General features: G+C 40.6%; 1 protein-coding gene across 1 annotated transcript in view; it reads right to left on the bottom strand.

Moving 5' to 3' along the window:
• adamts9 (ADAM metallopeptidase with thrombospondin type 1 motif, 9) overlaps window positions 1-15,904 on the bottom strand; it is a 31,964-nt gene that overhangs the window by 6,460 nt on the left and 9,600 nt on the right. Inside the window, exons 13-30 of the mRNA XM_077725873.1 lie at window positions 15,385-15,566; window positions 15,155-15,291; window positions 14,520-14,637; window positions 14,275-14,370; window positions 12,892-13,058; window positions 12,528-12,657; window positions 11,811-11,937; window positions 11,492-11,702; window positions 11,247-11,411; window positions 10,899-11,060; window positions 10,636-10,755; window positions 8,905-9,012; window positions 8,655-8,822; window positions 7,154-7,402; window positions 6,428-6,589; window positions 6,011-6,187; window positions 1,550-1,720; window positions 450-626 (exon numbers count right to left, since the gene is read on the bottom strand). Of these exons, the coding sequence (XP_077581999.1) occupies window positions 450-626; window positions 1,550-1,720; window positions 6,011-6,187; window positions 6,428-6,589; window positions 7,154-7,402; window positions 8,655-8,822; window positions 8,905-9,012; window positions 10,636-10,755; window positions 10,899-11,060; window positions 11,247-11,411; window positions 11,492-11,702; window positions 11,811-11,937; window positions 12,528-12,657; window positions 12,892-13,058; window positions 14,275-14,370; window positions 14,520-14,637; window positions 15,155-15,291; window positions 15,385-15,566 (2,827 nt within the window). The remainder of the gene's footprint in view (window positions 1-449; window positions 627-1,549; window positions 1,721-6,010; window positions 6,188-6,427; window positions 6,590-7,153; window positions 7,403-8,654; window positions 8,823-8,904; window positions 9,013-10,635; window positions 10,756-10,898; window positions 11,061-11,246; window positions 11,412-11,491; window positions 11,703-11,810; window positions 11,938-12,527; window positions 12,658-12,891; window positions 13,059-14,274; window positions 14,371-14,519; window positions 14,638-15,154; window positions 15,292-15,384; window positions 15,567-15,904) is intronic.

Raw genomic sequence — 15,904 nt, 5'->3', positions numbered from 1 at the left:
AGAAAGAGCCCATACTGGTGCAACTTTCTTTACAATACAAAAAGTTTAGTTAGATGTGCTCACCATTTTTAACATGAAAAAATGTTCCCCACACTGATAAAACCTGTCAAACCGCACACAACAAATTCACCTGAGAATTTTCACTTGATCACATGACTATTTTAGCATTGGTTTAGTCCCTTAATACTCCAGCTGTCAACCCACAATGCACAAATGATTCACTCCACTACAAAAATAATGTTTAAACAATATACTTATCCCAAAAGATGACCAAAAACAAATACTTTGTAAAAAAAAATCATCTGATTCCCATCACTGTGTGAGGCAAGGAGTAGCCTCTTTTTTTTTTCAGTGAGTCCTGCAGAGAAAGCCTGCAGCTTAAACTCATTCTGGCTAAGATTCAATAGCTGACATAAAACACATTTCCACTGAGAAAGCCCAATTCCTACCACTTGCCAGTCTCCCTCTTTCCAGCGGTACTGCAAAGGACACTCAGCGAGCCGGCAGCTTTGACTGGACGCCGGGCGGGAGCGCTCAGGGCAGTCGGTCTGAAGTGCTCGTCTCCAGTTGCCAACTTGGCAGGTGACCTCTCGCCTCTGGACACCGTCGCCGCAGGATGCTGAACACTGGAAAAAGGACAGGTACCGCTTGTTAACAACAACACATTTAAAAATGAAAAAACAACAACAAAATAACCACAAACTTAACTGTCTGCAGGGAGAATATGTGAGTTTTTTTCAAAAGATCTGGCTGGATTTGTGTTGAATTCACCTATGCTGGAATTAAAATTTTAAAAAAAATAGCATAGTTTCTATTTGTACTGCATCATTTGTCATTTTTCTACTTGTGACCTGCTCCAGCACCCCCTACGGACTTTGAGAGGATAAGCTGTTCGGATGGATGCACCAATGATTTTTGTTTCTGTCTCTTTCCAAAGAGATACTATTAATTATTGTAAACCACAATCAGTATAATTTTAGTTCAGTATGTGTAGAACAACAGGTTCCAATAGGAATTTTTCAGTTATTTCATGTGTATTAGTGACATATGGCCTTTCAGCTGTTGAATGAAAATGCAGTCTGTTTAACCATGTGTTATCATGCTTCGGGGACGATGGAGTATCATTTCCTCCTGGCCCATTCCTGTTCTGCAGCTGTTTTGTAAAGACGCACATCCTTTTTGTTGTATGAGGTACAGATGTGTTGCTGGTTTTGAAACTTGACCAAGAGGGGAAATTCAGAAGAGAAAGTACACACGCAAGGGTTTGGGAAAAAAATAGACAAACAGTTGAATGCAAAGGTGTTTTTTTTTTTAACTTAAAAGGCCGTCAAAGTTAGAACATGCATGTTTATTTTATGTCTAAATCGTTCTATCATCCAAAAAAGACAGATGAAGAGTAGAATCAAGGAAATTGGCAGTTATTTTTGGTAGGTTAACCAAATCTTTGGCTCAGTTGAAACAGATTCAAGTGAGAAACATTAATAAAAAAATATAACAAGGCTCATATTATGACAATGTTGTGCTATATGAGTGCATTAAAGAAGCCTACCTCCTCCCATCTGCCAGTCTTCCACTTGGGACAGCGGCCACCTCGGCAGCGCCTCCGCTTGTTGGGTTTGGGGTTCAAGTGCTGGCAGTTCTCATCTTCAATTGATCGGCCTAAGCTGCTCAAACAGCGCACGTTGCGGGACTTGAAGCCTCTTCCACAAGAGGCAGAGCACTGCAAGTCAGTAAAAACATTAGAATTTAATGAAAAAAAATCTATATATATACACAGTCACTGAGTTTATACAATTTGTTCCTTTGTGAAATTATGATCAATGTATGACGGAAAGGCAAGAATAAGAAATAAACATTACTGAGCACTGAGTACTGCAGAGGAAACAGTAATCCACAACTTTCACTTCCTTCTATTCAAACAATAACTGTTTAACATCAGTTAAACTCAAATGGAATTGCAGTGTTTCCAAGTAAAAGTTACAGAGATGAAATTGTGACAATGTAATGTGCAGCTAATGTTCAACATTTGATGAATTTGCATCATCCCTACATAGTGTTAGAAGACCCAATTGCAAGAGGCGCCAGATCAACCCGGCAGAAATGTATTTCACTTCCAGGTTCACCGAGTCACTGAAAGCCTAACTTGTTGTGACAAGCAGAGACTCATACACACACACACACACTGCAGTGTTGCCGAGGGCTGGGAAGGAGGTGTGGAGAGGGGCTGGACTGAGCTCAGATAATCACAGGGAGGGGGGGAGGGCACGTAGTAGAATATTTTGGGGATGGATAAGAAGTGACAGCCTAAGGGTTGAATGGGTACGTGGCCCAGCGTGCAGTGCTGTCTCGTGCAGCAAGATAATGTACTGGACAGGAATTCCAAGTGACCTTTTGCCTCACTCAGACCTCATTCATCAATGGAGGGGCTAATAATATCGAGGTTTTTTTTTTGGGAGTGATTTGGGTGACAATTCAGGTATCCCTCCATAGCTCATAATAATGGTGATGCAGGTGATCATTTTGTGTCTGATTATAAGTGACCTGTTACACAAAAACAAAAGAAAAGGCCGACAAAATTTGTTTCTTTTATAATATAGAAAGTGTTTTTTTTTTTTTTAAACAAAGCAGATTTTTTTGCTTAATCTAGCTTAATTCGTTGTAATTATTTTTTAAAGGGCTTTCTTGCAGTTGTAGTCAAATCATATGCCCTGAGAATACCCTGGGACTGGCAAACACTGGGGCAAATTGAAACATCATGTGTGATAACTGTAAATGAACAGCCTTTTGCAGGCTTTATTAGCTTCTCTGGTTTCTGTAATTACATACACGGCACACCACACGCACAGTGCACGTGTGAGCTGTATGTATATGAACTGACAAACAGACAAACTGCAGTGAGATCATCTCATGCTATTTTGTAAAAGCAAAGGGGGGTTCATCCTTTTTTTGTGCTGGCCATGCATGAAAGGTCAGCATAGTTTAAACAGACCATATTAAAATCCTAAGTCGCATGCTCTCCTTTCACCTAAATGCAGCTCTAATTTCCCAGAAAGCTGTCTATGCTTAGGGGAAGGGGCCCCTCAGTCCGGATCAAACGTGATCCTTGACCCTGCCAATACACCATCGTATTGTCTTGCTGACGGCCCGCTCCATTCGAGTCACTGTCACTGGCGTCCACATTTGTACACTGTCATCAAGCCACATTAGACCAAAGGGTTAGGGAGATGTGAGAGGCGGGAAAAGGATAACGGCAGGCTCATAGCAGAGCGCACGTTTCCAGTCACCCCTAAAAGCAGTGAAGTGAATGAGCACAGTAAATAAGCCAGCAGGTTTACTCGTGGCATTGTCAAGCAGGGTAAGGCTTTACCTTGATGGAAAGAGCTTTGAACCCCCCGCCATAGACGGTAAAAAACATGACCACTCAGAGAGGTCAGCAGAGGCCCTGATCGCATAAAATAACAGTGAGATTGCTCAGTGATTTGTGCATATTCATTCAGGAAAAACATGCCATTCAGTAGACTGCTGGGGGAGAACCGGCAAGTTCTTTGACCAGCATTTCTTTTGAAAGCTTCTGTCCGAAGCTATACATGGACGATGAAATAATAGCACACCCCTGCATGCATGCCCTGTCAAGCATAACCAAGTTTAAAAGGAAATCATTAAAGTGGCCAGCATAGAATATCTGTTTGGTGGAAGTTTCATAGGATTTTCTATTGGTGTCGGCATGCAATGGGAAATAACCACAAATAATGGTGAAAAAGCTGTAAAACATGACCTCTACTTCACTTTAATTCTAAAATGTGAAAGTGAACGGAAATCCAAAGAATCCATAAAAAATTAAATATTGACATATAATAATGAACAATAAATACAAGTAATTACATAAATATACAGAAAACGCTCCAAGAAAAACGGACTAATATTGGTATTTTTGAATAAGCCACAAACCAGATGCTTATTTCAAGAGCCTGTGTAAGGTGAGAGTGAAACAGCAAACAAGTTCATCAATTAAAACCATATATATAACGCAGAATTAGAGTGGAAAATTTGAGTGACACATGCTAATATCTGGGTTCGACTTCCACCAAATTGTTAATTTGCAAATCATGCATGTGGGAATCATTACATGCAACAGCTCTCATTAGCAGATGATGTGCAGTATAAAATGTAGCCACTGCTGTGATAACAGGCCCTTAAAATAAGGTGTGTGGTCAGTTGAGACATTTATGACCAGGAGCAGAAAACTGGGTGGGCTGTAGGCAAAAACCTGCCCCTAACCACAGATTGGATCACCTCTCAATGTCCGTAAAGGTGGGAAATGACAAAAAGCGGGATCTGTGTTTAGGACCATCACCTGCACTGATTAACCTCAACCAAGTCAGGCTGCATCTTAGCCAGCCAAAAAAAACCCTGCATTGTGAGGCAGAGAAAGATGGAGAAGGGGGCTATCCTAACAGAGATTGAGGTAGACACACTAGGTTGGCTCTTAGTTGAGAGCTCCGGATACAAAACAATCTAAAGTCCCCCTGTGGTCACACGTATCATGTATTTCAAAAAACACATTTTAATAGGCCTTGTTGGAGTGACATTGAACGACAAGTCAACATAATGACACTGTGCACCTCTTCAATCATAGATTCATCCACAAAAAGTGCTGACTTCATGAAATGAAAAGCCGGCTTAAAGAGAGCTATCCATTGCAAATGTGATAGTTCATTTATGATACTTTGATTTTAAATCTCCCTTGTTTGGCCAGCACCACAGTCGGTTATTTATAATACTTGAATGGCAAACTGAGTTTGTGTATGTTTCTGAGTGAGGTATTGTTGAGCATAGCAGTTTTAGCAAGTCCAAGTAATGTACAGAGCAAACATTGACATGGATTCTTCCAGAGCACCTTTTAAAAAAGCAGAGCATGGAATTTTACAGACCTTACAGACGCTTGGTCATACTATGGAAAGACGACTCAAAAACCCCTTCGCAATACTGATAATATAATGTCTATATATCCAATGAGACACTTTATTTCACAGTGCTAGTACTGCAGCCGCTACTAATACTTCCTATGGCATTTGACATTTTAAAAGAAAGCAAAACTAGGATTTTAAAAAAATAAAGAAACTTATCTTTAAAGAAACTAATCTTTGACGGTACCACACCTTTGTTTAGGGAAGGCTAAAATACGAGTAAAAAATTGTGAGCGGAAAAAATACAGTACAAAACTGAAAAATAAAGTGTCAACATCATCTAACTGAAAATTACCATTTTAAATATGAACACCTAATAAAAAGTATAATATAATACAAAGCACAGATTAAGTCCCATGCATGTTGGTTCCTTAAATGCACAGATTTGAACATCCAAATGTCGAATGAAGCACAGAATATTGGGGCATTCTTTGGATTAAAAAAAAAAAAACAAGGCATTATACTTTATATTCCTGATATACAAAAACATTCATCAGTATTTGCACATGGAGAACAACTGGCGATGTTCGAATACAAAGAGCTAAGACAAAATAAATCATTTTTTTAAAATTATGCTATGTACAAATGATGAACAGCAAAAAAATATCTCAATAAATTATGTTTCCAAAACAATATTTTACAAAACTATCTGATTGTGATACAAAGTGATCCTGATGTCTTTCAATACTGACACACAGGCCAACTACTGTTTCATAGAAAAAAAGGTTCTTCTGGTCACAGCTGTCACTGAAGCATTTTTTTTTGTGATGTAGTGTCTCTGGCAAATTGGAGGACAGGATATCTTTGCCATGTAAGTGCAACAGAGATTGATTTTAACGAATGTCTTGAAGAAATGTTGCAGGCACCAGTGCCGGAGCGGGAGGTGCAGGGGATTTAAAGTCTTAGAAGTATACAGTTTATATTCCCCAATGCGTAAGCACCACAGAAACCGCATTTAGTATGAGTGTGACTGAGTAACACTATTGGCACAATGTGAGGTTAAAAAAAAGAAGATATAGATTATTCTTTTTTTACGAGCGTACCGAGCTCCATGGGTCGGTGCTCCAGTGGGGGTTAGACGGGCACGGATGAATATTGCACTGCTCCCGATCCGGTGGCTTGTCGTGGATCTCGCAGCTCAGATCGTTGAAGCGCTCGCCATTTGGACGTTGACATACCACCAGCCTGGTCTTTATCCCACCTCCGCATGGTTTGGTGCACTGACGACAGCATGAGGAGAGGTCACGTTAAAAAGCAGTTTCAAAAACAAAACAAAGCACTAATGCTATCCCGTGGGAATCACCAAGAATGTGAAATTGAGCTTCAGGTATTTTCTGATGTCCCTTTTCTCATGCAACCTTCACCAACAGTCAAAGTAATTATCCAAACATTAGCATCCCAAAGTTTGGTTTTCCCACTAGCCCTTTTAACACCAGTAAAGCTGTGTCTGTCTGCCTTACCTCTCCCCAGTTGCCATAGATCCACTGCGGACATGGCCCCGACTCACAGGATCGCTGCTCACTGGGCCGGCTGCGATCCTCACAGCTGTTGGCAGGGTAGCCGTTCTCATCCTGGCACACTACGACTCGCCGCTGAAAGCCTCCTGCACATGTGCTAGAGCACTGTTGTCAAAGAGAGAGAGACAGGGTACCCAATGTCAAATGGTTCTCACACATAGCGGCACAGTGTATATAAACTGGTGGAACCGGTGGACCCCCGTACGTATGATAAATAATGCTATACACTAAACCTACCTTTGAATCAGTTTGCAAAGGCCCTAGAAGTAAAACAATTTGATATTTGATCGCAATTAGGGGCAAAACTAATTCGAAACACTGCTGACGAACACACTCAAGTTAATGTTGTGATCCTTGCAATCTTAGGCCACAATGCGTACGTCGTCTTTCTTTAGCATGGCATATCATTGATAAAATCAAAATTTGAGTTCAGAGGATTAATGCATATGCATCCCATAGAATAGATTAAATTTTCTTCCAATCCGTCCGCGAATAGTAGCAATTTTAGTATGTCTTCAACATTAAGAAGAACAAACTTGGAGTGAGTGAGTGACATTATGCCCGCCATCAATAAAATTAAAGCTCTAAATCAAGGATGCAGTTCTCGAAAATGACATTCTGCTGAGGATTTAAACTGTATTTTCAGGAGCTTGTTAGCTCAACACTCACCGCGCCCCAAGGCCCAGTTCGCCATTGGTGGGATTGACTTTGGGGAATGATGTTCCTGCCATTGCTGTTTGGTGAGGATGGAAAAGGTCTGGAATCCCTGGAGTGGGTTGGGCATTGGGACATGGCACAGTCTTGCTCTGTGGTGGGCCGATCATCTGGGTCACACTCATTGGCGCTCACTTCTTGTTCACTGAAGTTGACACAGACCACTTGGCGTGTTGTCTTCCCTTGACCGCATGTTACTGAACACTGAAAACAGTCACAAATTTAAGCATTCGTTCATTCAATCATGCAACAAAAACAAACTAATAGCCAACTATATATACTAGGTTACTACATCTGCACCTTTACTACCATGGTTGACCATGGTTACTATGACTACCATGGGACAAGCTACAAACATGAGTTCACAATTGTCCTGCAGTGTATGGCAACCATCCCATTTTGTCTACCATGGCCTGAAATGGGGTTGCTGCAGCCCCTGGGAAATATTGTTTACATACTGTAGCTTTAGTGTGTGAACTGTTTCCCTCTAAGGGAGCCATTCACTATCTTTGACTCGGTGGTAAAATATGGGTTTCCACAAACATGTATTGCGTGCTTGTGTTTGGTCACCAGACCTTCATTCAACCAGCTTTGCCGACCATAAATGTGCTGATGGAAACTATCTGTACACTCACATTGCTCATCTAAAAAAAAGGCACAAAATGGGAAGCCTATAATTGCTACTTTGAAAAAAAAAATAATTTAATAAAAAGTGGGCTAGAAAAAAAAATGTCAATGCCGATGAACTGTCATAGGTGTGAATGTCATTGGGTATGATCAGATACAGATCTAACAGGAAATATCTCAAATGTTTGGTTGATTCACTGCTAAGCCTAACGTACACAGAACGGCGCGACTGAGCTAGTGGAATTGGATAACTGCAAACAAATTACAGCCGGCGACTGACCCTTGCATACCTACCATCCCGAATTCCTAAAAAAAATCTAATTCCTCGGCACTCCAGTTGGGCAAACAAAGCAATGCAGGCCACAATTTAATCAATGTCTTTCTTACACCAAGTTTATCACTTTTTCTCCAAAATCTTCATGTGATTAACCAGCAATCTTGACTAGCCATTGAAATATCTGCCCACATATCACGTCATTGAACCTGTAGCCAGTATGTCTTTCAATCTTTACATGTAAACTGGCTGCAAATGTTCTGGAACTATTGAAGACAAGTTTCAGAACCATATACACTGTGTGATTTGATTGGATTGGGCAGATGACTTGGCTTTATTCTCTGTCCATTGTTCACTTTGCTTCACATATTCAGTGCCAAAAAGAACTACACTGACTCCTTGCCAATTGTCTCCTTCTACATGTGTTCACATTCAAAAGTGGTTGCACATGGAGCCTTTGTTAAGTTATTTGTTGGTTGTCCTCTTTGGCATAAAACATGTTCTAAAATATCCTCCACGATTGATCAATGAACATGCTTAATCGAGTTTTCTTACCACAGTCCACTCCAACACTTTCCACTGTCCACATGCAGCAACAGAGCAAACTTCTCTGGCTGGAGGTTTTGGGAGCTGTGCACATGCCGAATCCTCTGCCACACCACCGTGACTGTCACGACAACTGACATAACGCATTCGGGTCCCTTTGCCACAGCTGGCGCTGCACTGTTAGGAAGAGGAAGAAATGTGGGAATAAATAAAACAAAAAGGGACAAATGGTTTAGATACATGGCTTAGGGTCACCAACCTGGGTCCACGAACCAAACCGCCACTGGGTTTTATGGCCTTGATGGGAAGGGAGCTTTGTCCCTGGGAGATTAGGTTGGTTATTTGGACACTGAGCTAGTTCACAGTCCTATGGAAGAACAAGGGTACAAACAAAATACCACTATTAAGACAGATCCTTTGATATTGAACATTCATGTCTAACGTATGCAGTTCTGTGTGCGGGTATTTGAGGGTGGTTATGTTTCCCATCAGCCCATACAAGCTTAGCAAAACAACATGAGCTGCATCTCCCTATCAGTTCAAACTATGGATTGTGGCAGTAAGCCACTCAGCATAAAGCCCTGATCCCTGTCATAACAGGTCATAGTGGAGTGGTATTCAGGGGCCCAATGCCCATCCTGGCGTGGTTCAAAGCTCCACCCCGTGTCCGCCCCTTAGTCACTAACCTTCCGCCCTTTCCGTTTTTTCCCTCCCATGCCCTGCTGTGCCCTCTGACCCTAGTCTTTAGGAATGAGAGCCCTAGTCAAATCTCACTGGCTCCACATTCCACAGTCATGGCTACATTCAAAGAGGCTCTAGGCACGAAATGCGCAGAACCAAATACATGGTTGGCCTTCCTTGACATGATCCTAACAGAGTGGAAACAATGCACACCACATACCTTGCATTTAAAATGCCATTCATTTATCTACATCTATGCTCCTATGTTTTATTCTGCTGTTGCGGAAACAGACTGACTTCATGGCTGGCTGGTTAAAATCACAAAGTGGGCTGACTATTTCAGGGTCACTACTCCTGCTAACCCAGGCACCAGAATGAAGAACTGCTGCATGTAAAATGAAAGGGTGGCAGGTGTTAACAGCTCACTTTGCATGCAAAGCCTTTAAAAACTGTTCTGGCTCATGATACAAGCACAAAACTTATATTCAACTCAAATTGAGTCTTGAATTATCACTCATTTGGGCTTTTTGCCGAGAAAGCGCACCTTATGGAAAAGGACTACCAATTTTGTCATACGCAGAGATGGGTATGATGACAATTAGGCTTTTTTGTCCAGCAAAATGTTTAGAGATTGTCTGAGTTCCATGCCCCTAAGGATAACTTCTCTAGCAATAGATCAGATGACCAAGGTCCCTGCCTTCTGGGACCATATGGTTTATGTGATTTCCGAGGTCTCTCTCAAAGGCGGTAAACCCATGGAAATTTGCAGGCGATGGTGCATTTCTAGTCGCCATTCTGCATGAAAGTGCTATTTTGAAAGAAAAAGGATCAGGGCTTGTGTCTATACACTTTGGAAGAATTTTAAATGATGTAAAATATAAATGATAATAATTACGCAGCTAATGTGATCTTGACAAACAAGACTTTGTATTGTTTCATACATATTGTAGGACAATTTTTAATAACATCATCCAAGAGAATTCTGTCTGTGAGATGTTTCACTATGTGGGACATTGAAGTATAATATTTTCCTGCCTTATCCTGTAGACTGCAGTAGATCAGACAGCTTTATTGAGACCAGGTGGCAACAATATGTTTTTGTCTGTACTAACTGACATATGTGCACAAATATGGAGGATATTTGCTTTTTGTTTAATAAGTATTTTAGGCAAAATAATTTAGAATTGGAGGAAAATACCGAGCATAGCTCAAACGATGAGAAGTTAGAGATTGTAGTTTACCTATGGTTTTAATCACATATTTAGCAAAAAGTGGCCAAGGATGCAAAACTATAATTGTCCATCATTACCTGGGTGTCAGTGGGCCGGGTGGCAGCATTACATTCAGTGTCTTCCATGACAGCACCATAAGAGCCAACCACACACTTCACAGCTCGCATCTGATACCCAACTCCACATGAGGTAGTGCACTGTGTTCAAAAGACAAAGTGGAAAAGCAAGATATTGGTAAAACAGGAGTCACAAAGTGATCTTCAGTCAAAAGCAAACTAGAAAAAAGCAGACTTTCATTAATGTCCATTTAAAAAAAGAAACAACATTCAATGGTCCTTACTTGTCCCCAAGGTCCAACCTGCCAAGAGGCACACTCTTGCTGGTGACAGATCTGGATTGACTCAGGCTTTGAAGAACCACAGAAGCGGTCATCTAGACGGTCCTCCCCAAACTGACACCACGTCTGGCGGTGCTTGTAGCCTTTTCCGCATGTTACGAGGCACTGAAAAGAAGATATATTCGTGAGTATGTTCCAGACATCTTCTTGATGTCAGGTAGGTTTTTACTTGTAAATTTGAGTGTTTAGTTGTATGTATAGGGATGAAAAAAAATCAGTGGCACACTGATTCATAGCCTTCATCTTTAATTAACCCTGTAAATGCCAAATGCCACAAAATATGGAACGAACCTCTGACCAGTCTCCAGTCTTCCATTGCGGACAGAGGAATTCATTGCAGGGTTGGACGGCCAACTTGTCCCGTTGACTGCACTTGCTCTCGTCGTCCTCAGCTTCTGCGGCCGTTCGACACACTGCCCCTCTTCGCTGGGTGCCCCCACCACAACTCTTGGAGCACTACATAACCGACAAATCACCAAGAGAAAACATACTGTGTAAACACAAATGTCTGATTCAGTTTGACATCGTAGTCTCACCTCTGACCAGGATGAGTACTCCCAGCCTCCGGGATTACAATCTCCATGACAAGCTTCCTTGTCATCGGGTTTGCGCTGCCCGCTACAGTAGCGATCGTCAACCTTTTGGGTCTTTCCATCTGTCAGGCTCATTTTGGCACAGTATATGTCCAGGGTGCGATATCCCTGACCACACTGAACTGTGCACTCACTCTTTCGTGAAACATGCCACCTTCAACATATACATAAGAATAAGTGTAAAATCAATTCTTGAGATATGAGCAAAGACATTTGGTAGACTTCACCTGTTGAAAAAATAGGACAAATTAATGACACACACCTGAGTTCGCATTCTGTGTTGCAGGGCTCAGGGATGACCGCAGGTCGCGCAACACCATGACACCTCTGATCCGACACCACCACCCTATCAGACTCTCTACTACAGAGAATCTTTCTCTTCTTCTCTCCTGGGAACACACCAGCAAAAAGGCCGGTCAGCTGGGTTTACAAAGAGACCGGAATGTATCAGAAATGTGGACTACCTATTCCAACTGACCTATACCAACAGTGAAGAAGTGCTTATACAACATATTCAATGTATATTTACACAAATGGCTGTATTCCAGCTGAGATATTTGACAGTTTGCCTTTTCCCCTCCTAGAATATTCATAAAACATCATAGGAGTTTCTAATCTCTCGGGTTTGTTATGGAATGTGAGTGTCAAAAGGATGATTTTGAGACTGACATTGTAGAACCCAAGAATTGAAGCAAATCATCATTATTCCCAGCCATTCATCTCTGCACACCAACATATTCATGTATAATCAACGCCATGGCACACACTGCAAGACGATTTGCAGCCTTTTTTTCCAGTAAAAAACACATCTTGGAAATAGCTTGCCAAGTTTAGCTATAGTAGTACCTTGCATTTTATTAGGCATATATAACAGACTGTTGCCTATATCAAGACCCTCTACTTCTTCCCATCTGTACTCCAACCACATCGTTTATCATTTAAAAATACATTCACTGACCGCCAACTCCATATCCTTTACCTTGGCACAGCCGGCTGCACTCTTGCCACGGACCATAGGCATCCCAGAAGAATTGCTGAGGTCTATCCTCAATGGGGATGTTGAAAGAGTATCTGACATCTGGGTTGTAAAGTTCACCCACAGACAGCACCTACCGTGAAGACGTACTTTGTAAAAAAAATGGCTGAATGCAAGATTTACAATTATGGAATCCTCCCAGAAGTTCATATAGTCATTTGTTAAATTAAATAGACCATCTCAAACAATGTCTCTGCATTTACCAAGTGGTCAACCACTAACGACAGATTTATAAAATGACAAACAAAAGGATAAGACAAAAAAGAAGAGGTTGTAACAATTCTTTGTAGAAAGGAATGAACTTTACCTGGATGATGATCTCTTCTTCAATCCGCTCAGTGCAATTAATCCTCTCAATAACATGGTCAGAGCCGGTATACTCAATGACAGCATTTCCTACTTTAATTTCCCTTTTGAACACGCTGACTACATATGCTCCATTAAGCAAGAACTCTCCACGGCTATTTGATATGGCTGTGGAGACACAAAAAGATGTGGTCACATGCCTTGACCTTTATGCGGCTAAAATAAAGGAACAGATTGAGTGCTGTGACACATGAGATCAAATTAGATTTTTTTGTTTCTTGAGCCAACCGCAGCAACGAAATTGAAAAGACAAGACCGCATAAAATGACCTTTATGTAAATAGAATTGGATTATGGAAATCAGAACTTTCTTAGAATGCTGACAACAGGAAAATAATGTTTAAAACATAGAAAAAGGACACCAAAGCCATCATCTGACAAACAAGTGACGTTAATAATGCCAGCCGAGTACAACACATAAAAGCTGATACACTTGAAATAGGTAAAAAGTAGATAAAAAAAGAAACCCCACTAGTTTTTGTAGCTGCGGAATATGTTCAATTTTTCTCCTCAGTCTGAGACTCAAGCAAAACCTCATTCATTTGCACACTGAGCATGTTTAGATTATTTAGCCCACTTCTAGTAAATATTGGCTATTACTAACGTATTTCACCACTACTAAACGTCAGAAAAATAACATTCTGACTTTATTAAGCAAGATTCTGAGACGCTCTTGATCAAACAGTGCATTTCACAATCAGATGGAAGTGGGTGCAATCTTCTCTTATATTCCTTAAAAAGCACCATCTATGTATGTCCAGTCCTGTTGATCCTTGCAGCCTCATCACTGCACTTAATAACCCTAATAAGTTTGTAGATTTTATTTCCTGCTTTCATTTTTGCCAACTTTTAATGCATGCCCTTTGTTAAGGCTATATATTTTGGACAGATCACACTGTAGGCTAAAATAAAGTGAAAATCACTGCATAGACTGAAAAAAACATTTGTTTGGATGGAATGAGCCCCAAATCTCCAACTAATAAACATCACCAGAAAGATGCATCCATACATATATACTGTAAACCCTCTGTTCTCATGACAGAGCTTTAGCCCAAAAGGTACATAACATTAGTTTTAGCATGCCTGTGCAAATAAGATCTGTTCAATAATTGCACAAATCCGCCTGCTGTGAATGAGGCTTAGTACTTTTCACTCCAGTAGAATTTAATGAAGTCCAAAATAGGGGCTGCAAACAAAGTTGAAAGTACTACAGTACCAAAATAAAATCCCACCACAAAACTAAATACATTATAAGGATATATAGTAACTCCCTGACAATATCAAAAGGGCATTGTTGCCTGTTCGAGAAAAATATGTTGTCTTACCGAGGTAGTTATCATCGTCCGGTTTCCCTGAGTAACTGTGTTGACGAATATCTATGTTTGTAGCACCACTGGGTATCCGTACGACTTCATTGTACCCTGTATGGGAATGTAGATTATTACACATAGAAGACCTAATTGTTTGTGCTAGAATGCAGTTACAAATGTGCTACTACAATATAAATGAAAGCTGTGTTGAATCTACTAAAAGAAATAAATGAATGAATAAATCCAAGATTGTGACTTACCGTAACGTACAATGTTGAAAGTGTTTGCCACAGTTTTGCAAGAAGAATTGTCACCACCACACACACCACACTTGTCTCTCCTTGCTTTTGAATTTAATACATGGTCACAGCCAGCTTGCTGTTCAGCAGTTTTATAAAAGGAAGAGACAAGGACAAATGTGAAATGACATGTGAAATGACTGTGTTATGAAAGATAAATCAGTTCTTTTCCATCATTAATATTACTGGGGAAGATAATAGGAGGTTAACTCATGATGAGACAGAGACAGGGTACTCCCTGGACTGTTCACCTGTCAATCATGAGCTTGACAGAAAGAAAAACAGTCATAATCATGTTTTTACGCCTACGGGCATTAGAGTCTCCTATTAGTTGGATGTTTTGAGAAGGAAAATCTACACAAGCTGGCAAACATGTGCAGCAGTATCCATATATAGAAGCCAAATTAAATTCCTATGAGAAAAGAGTGCAAATTTTTCTTCCACTGTATTGCCAAACAGCAAACGCCTATAGCATAATTTAGAAAACTGTTTTACATCAAGTATGTGTGCAGATGAGCTTGTAAAACCTCTTAGGTTTTCTTCAACTACATTGTATAATTTAGCCAGTAAGTGTAAGCAACCGCCATGAAACTCACCCTGCATAAGCCTTGAACACAAATATCATTGGTATCAGGTCCACACGGTGTTCCATCAGTGACCCGGTCCCTGAGCTGATAGTAGACCGTGCTGCCTGCTACCCTGCAGAACAGCTTACATCTGTCCTTCATCAGGACTACCCATAGAGACAAAAGGATAACAAATATGTCTTAGCTAATCAGATATCATAGTGGATTATAAAGGGATTTCAGCAGGATGCGTGACTTACTTCCACTGTATTTGGGCACCCAACGAACATTAGGAGGTAGACCGTTGATGTTGAAATGCCTGCCATCGAAACCAGCACACTGCTCCTCTCGGAAGTCCTTCTTCTGCTTGGAGCAGGGCTCAGAATTACAGGAACGGAACTTCATCCGGCGACCGACACAGTACATTCCTCCATTCCTGGGCCTATTGGAGACATGACATTTGACATTTGAGTGCAATCAAACAAATATCTCTCAAACTCCAAAAGCATTTATAGTTAGATTCAAATCAGAGCTTAAAAATAAAAATATTAGAAAAAAATGTCTCAAAAAATAAACTATTAGAAACATTTAAATAACAAAGGAACCCAATTCATATGTCAATTTTTTTTTTTATACCAACTCATCAAAACATGCCAAATCCATCAAGCGAGCATCATTTCTAAAAAGGCCTCAGTGTTCTAAAATGAAAGATTTTTTTACACCCCCTGCGTGTAAAAGTACAATTAGATTTGTGTATTTACCAGGAAACCACCTTGTAAA

The sequence above is a fragment of the Stigmatopora nigra genome, chromosome 10 (assembly GCF_051989575.1).
Source record: "Stigmatopora nigra isolate UIUO_SnigA chromosome 10, RoL_Snig_1.1, whole genome shotgun sequence".
In the NCBI taxonomy this organism is placed as follows: domain Eukaryota; kingdom Metazoa; phylum Chordata; class Actinopteri; order Syngnathiformes; family Syngnathidae; genus Stigmatopora; species Stigmatopora nigra.
This window is presented reverse-complemented; position numbering and strand designations above follow the sequence as displayed.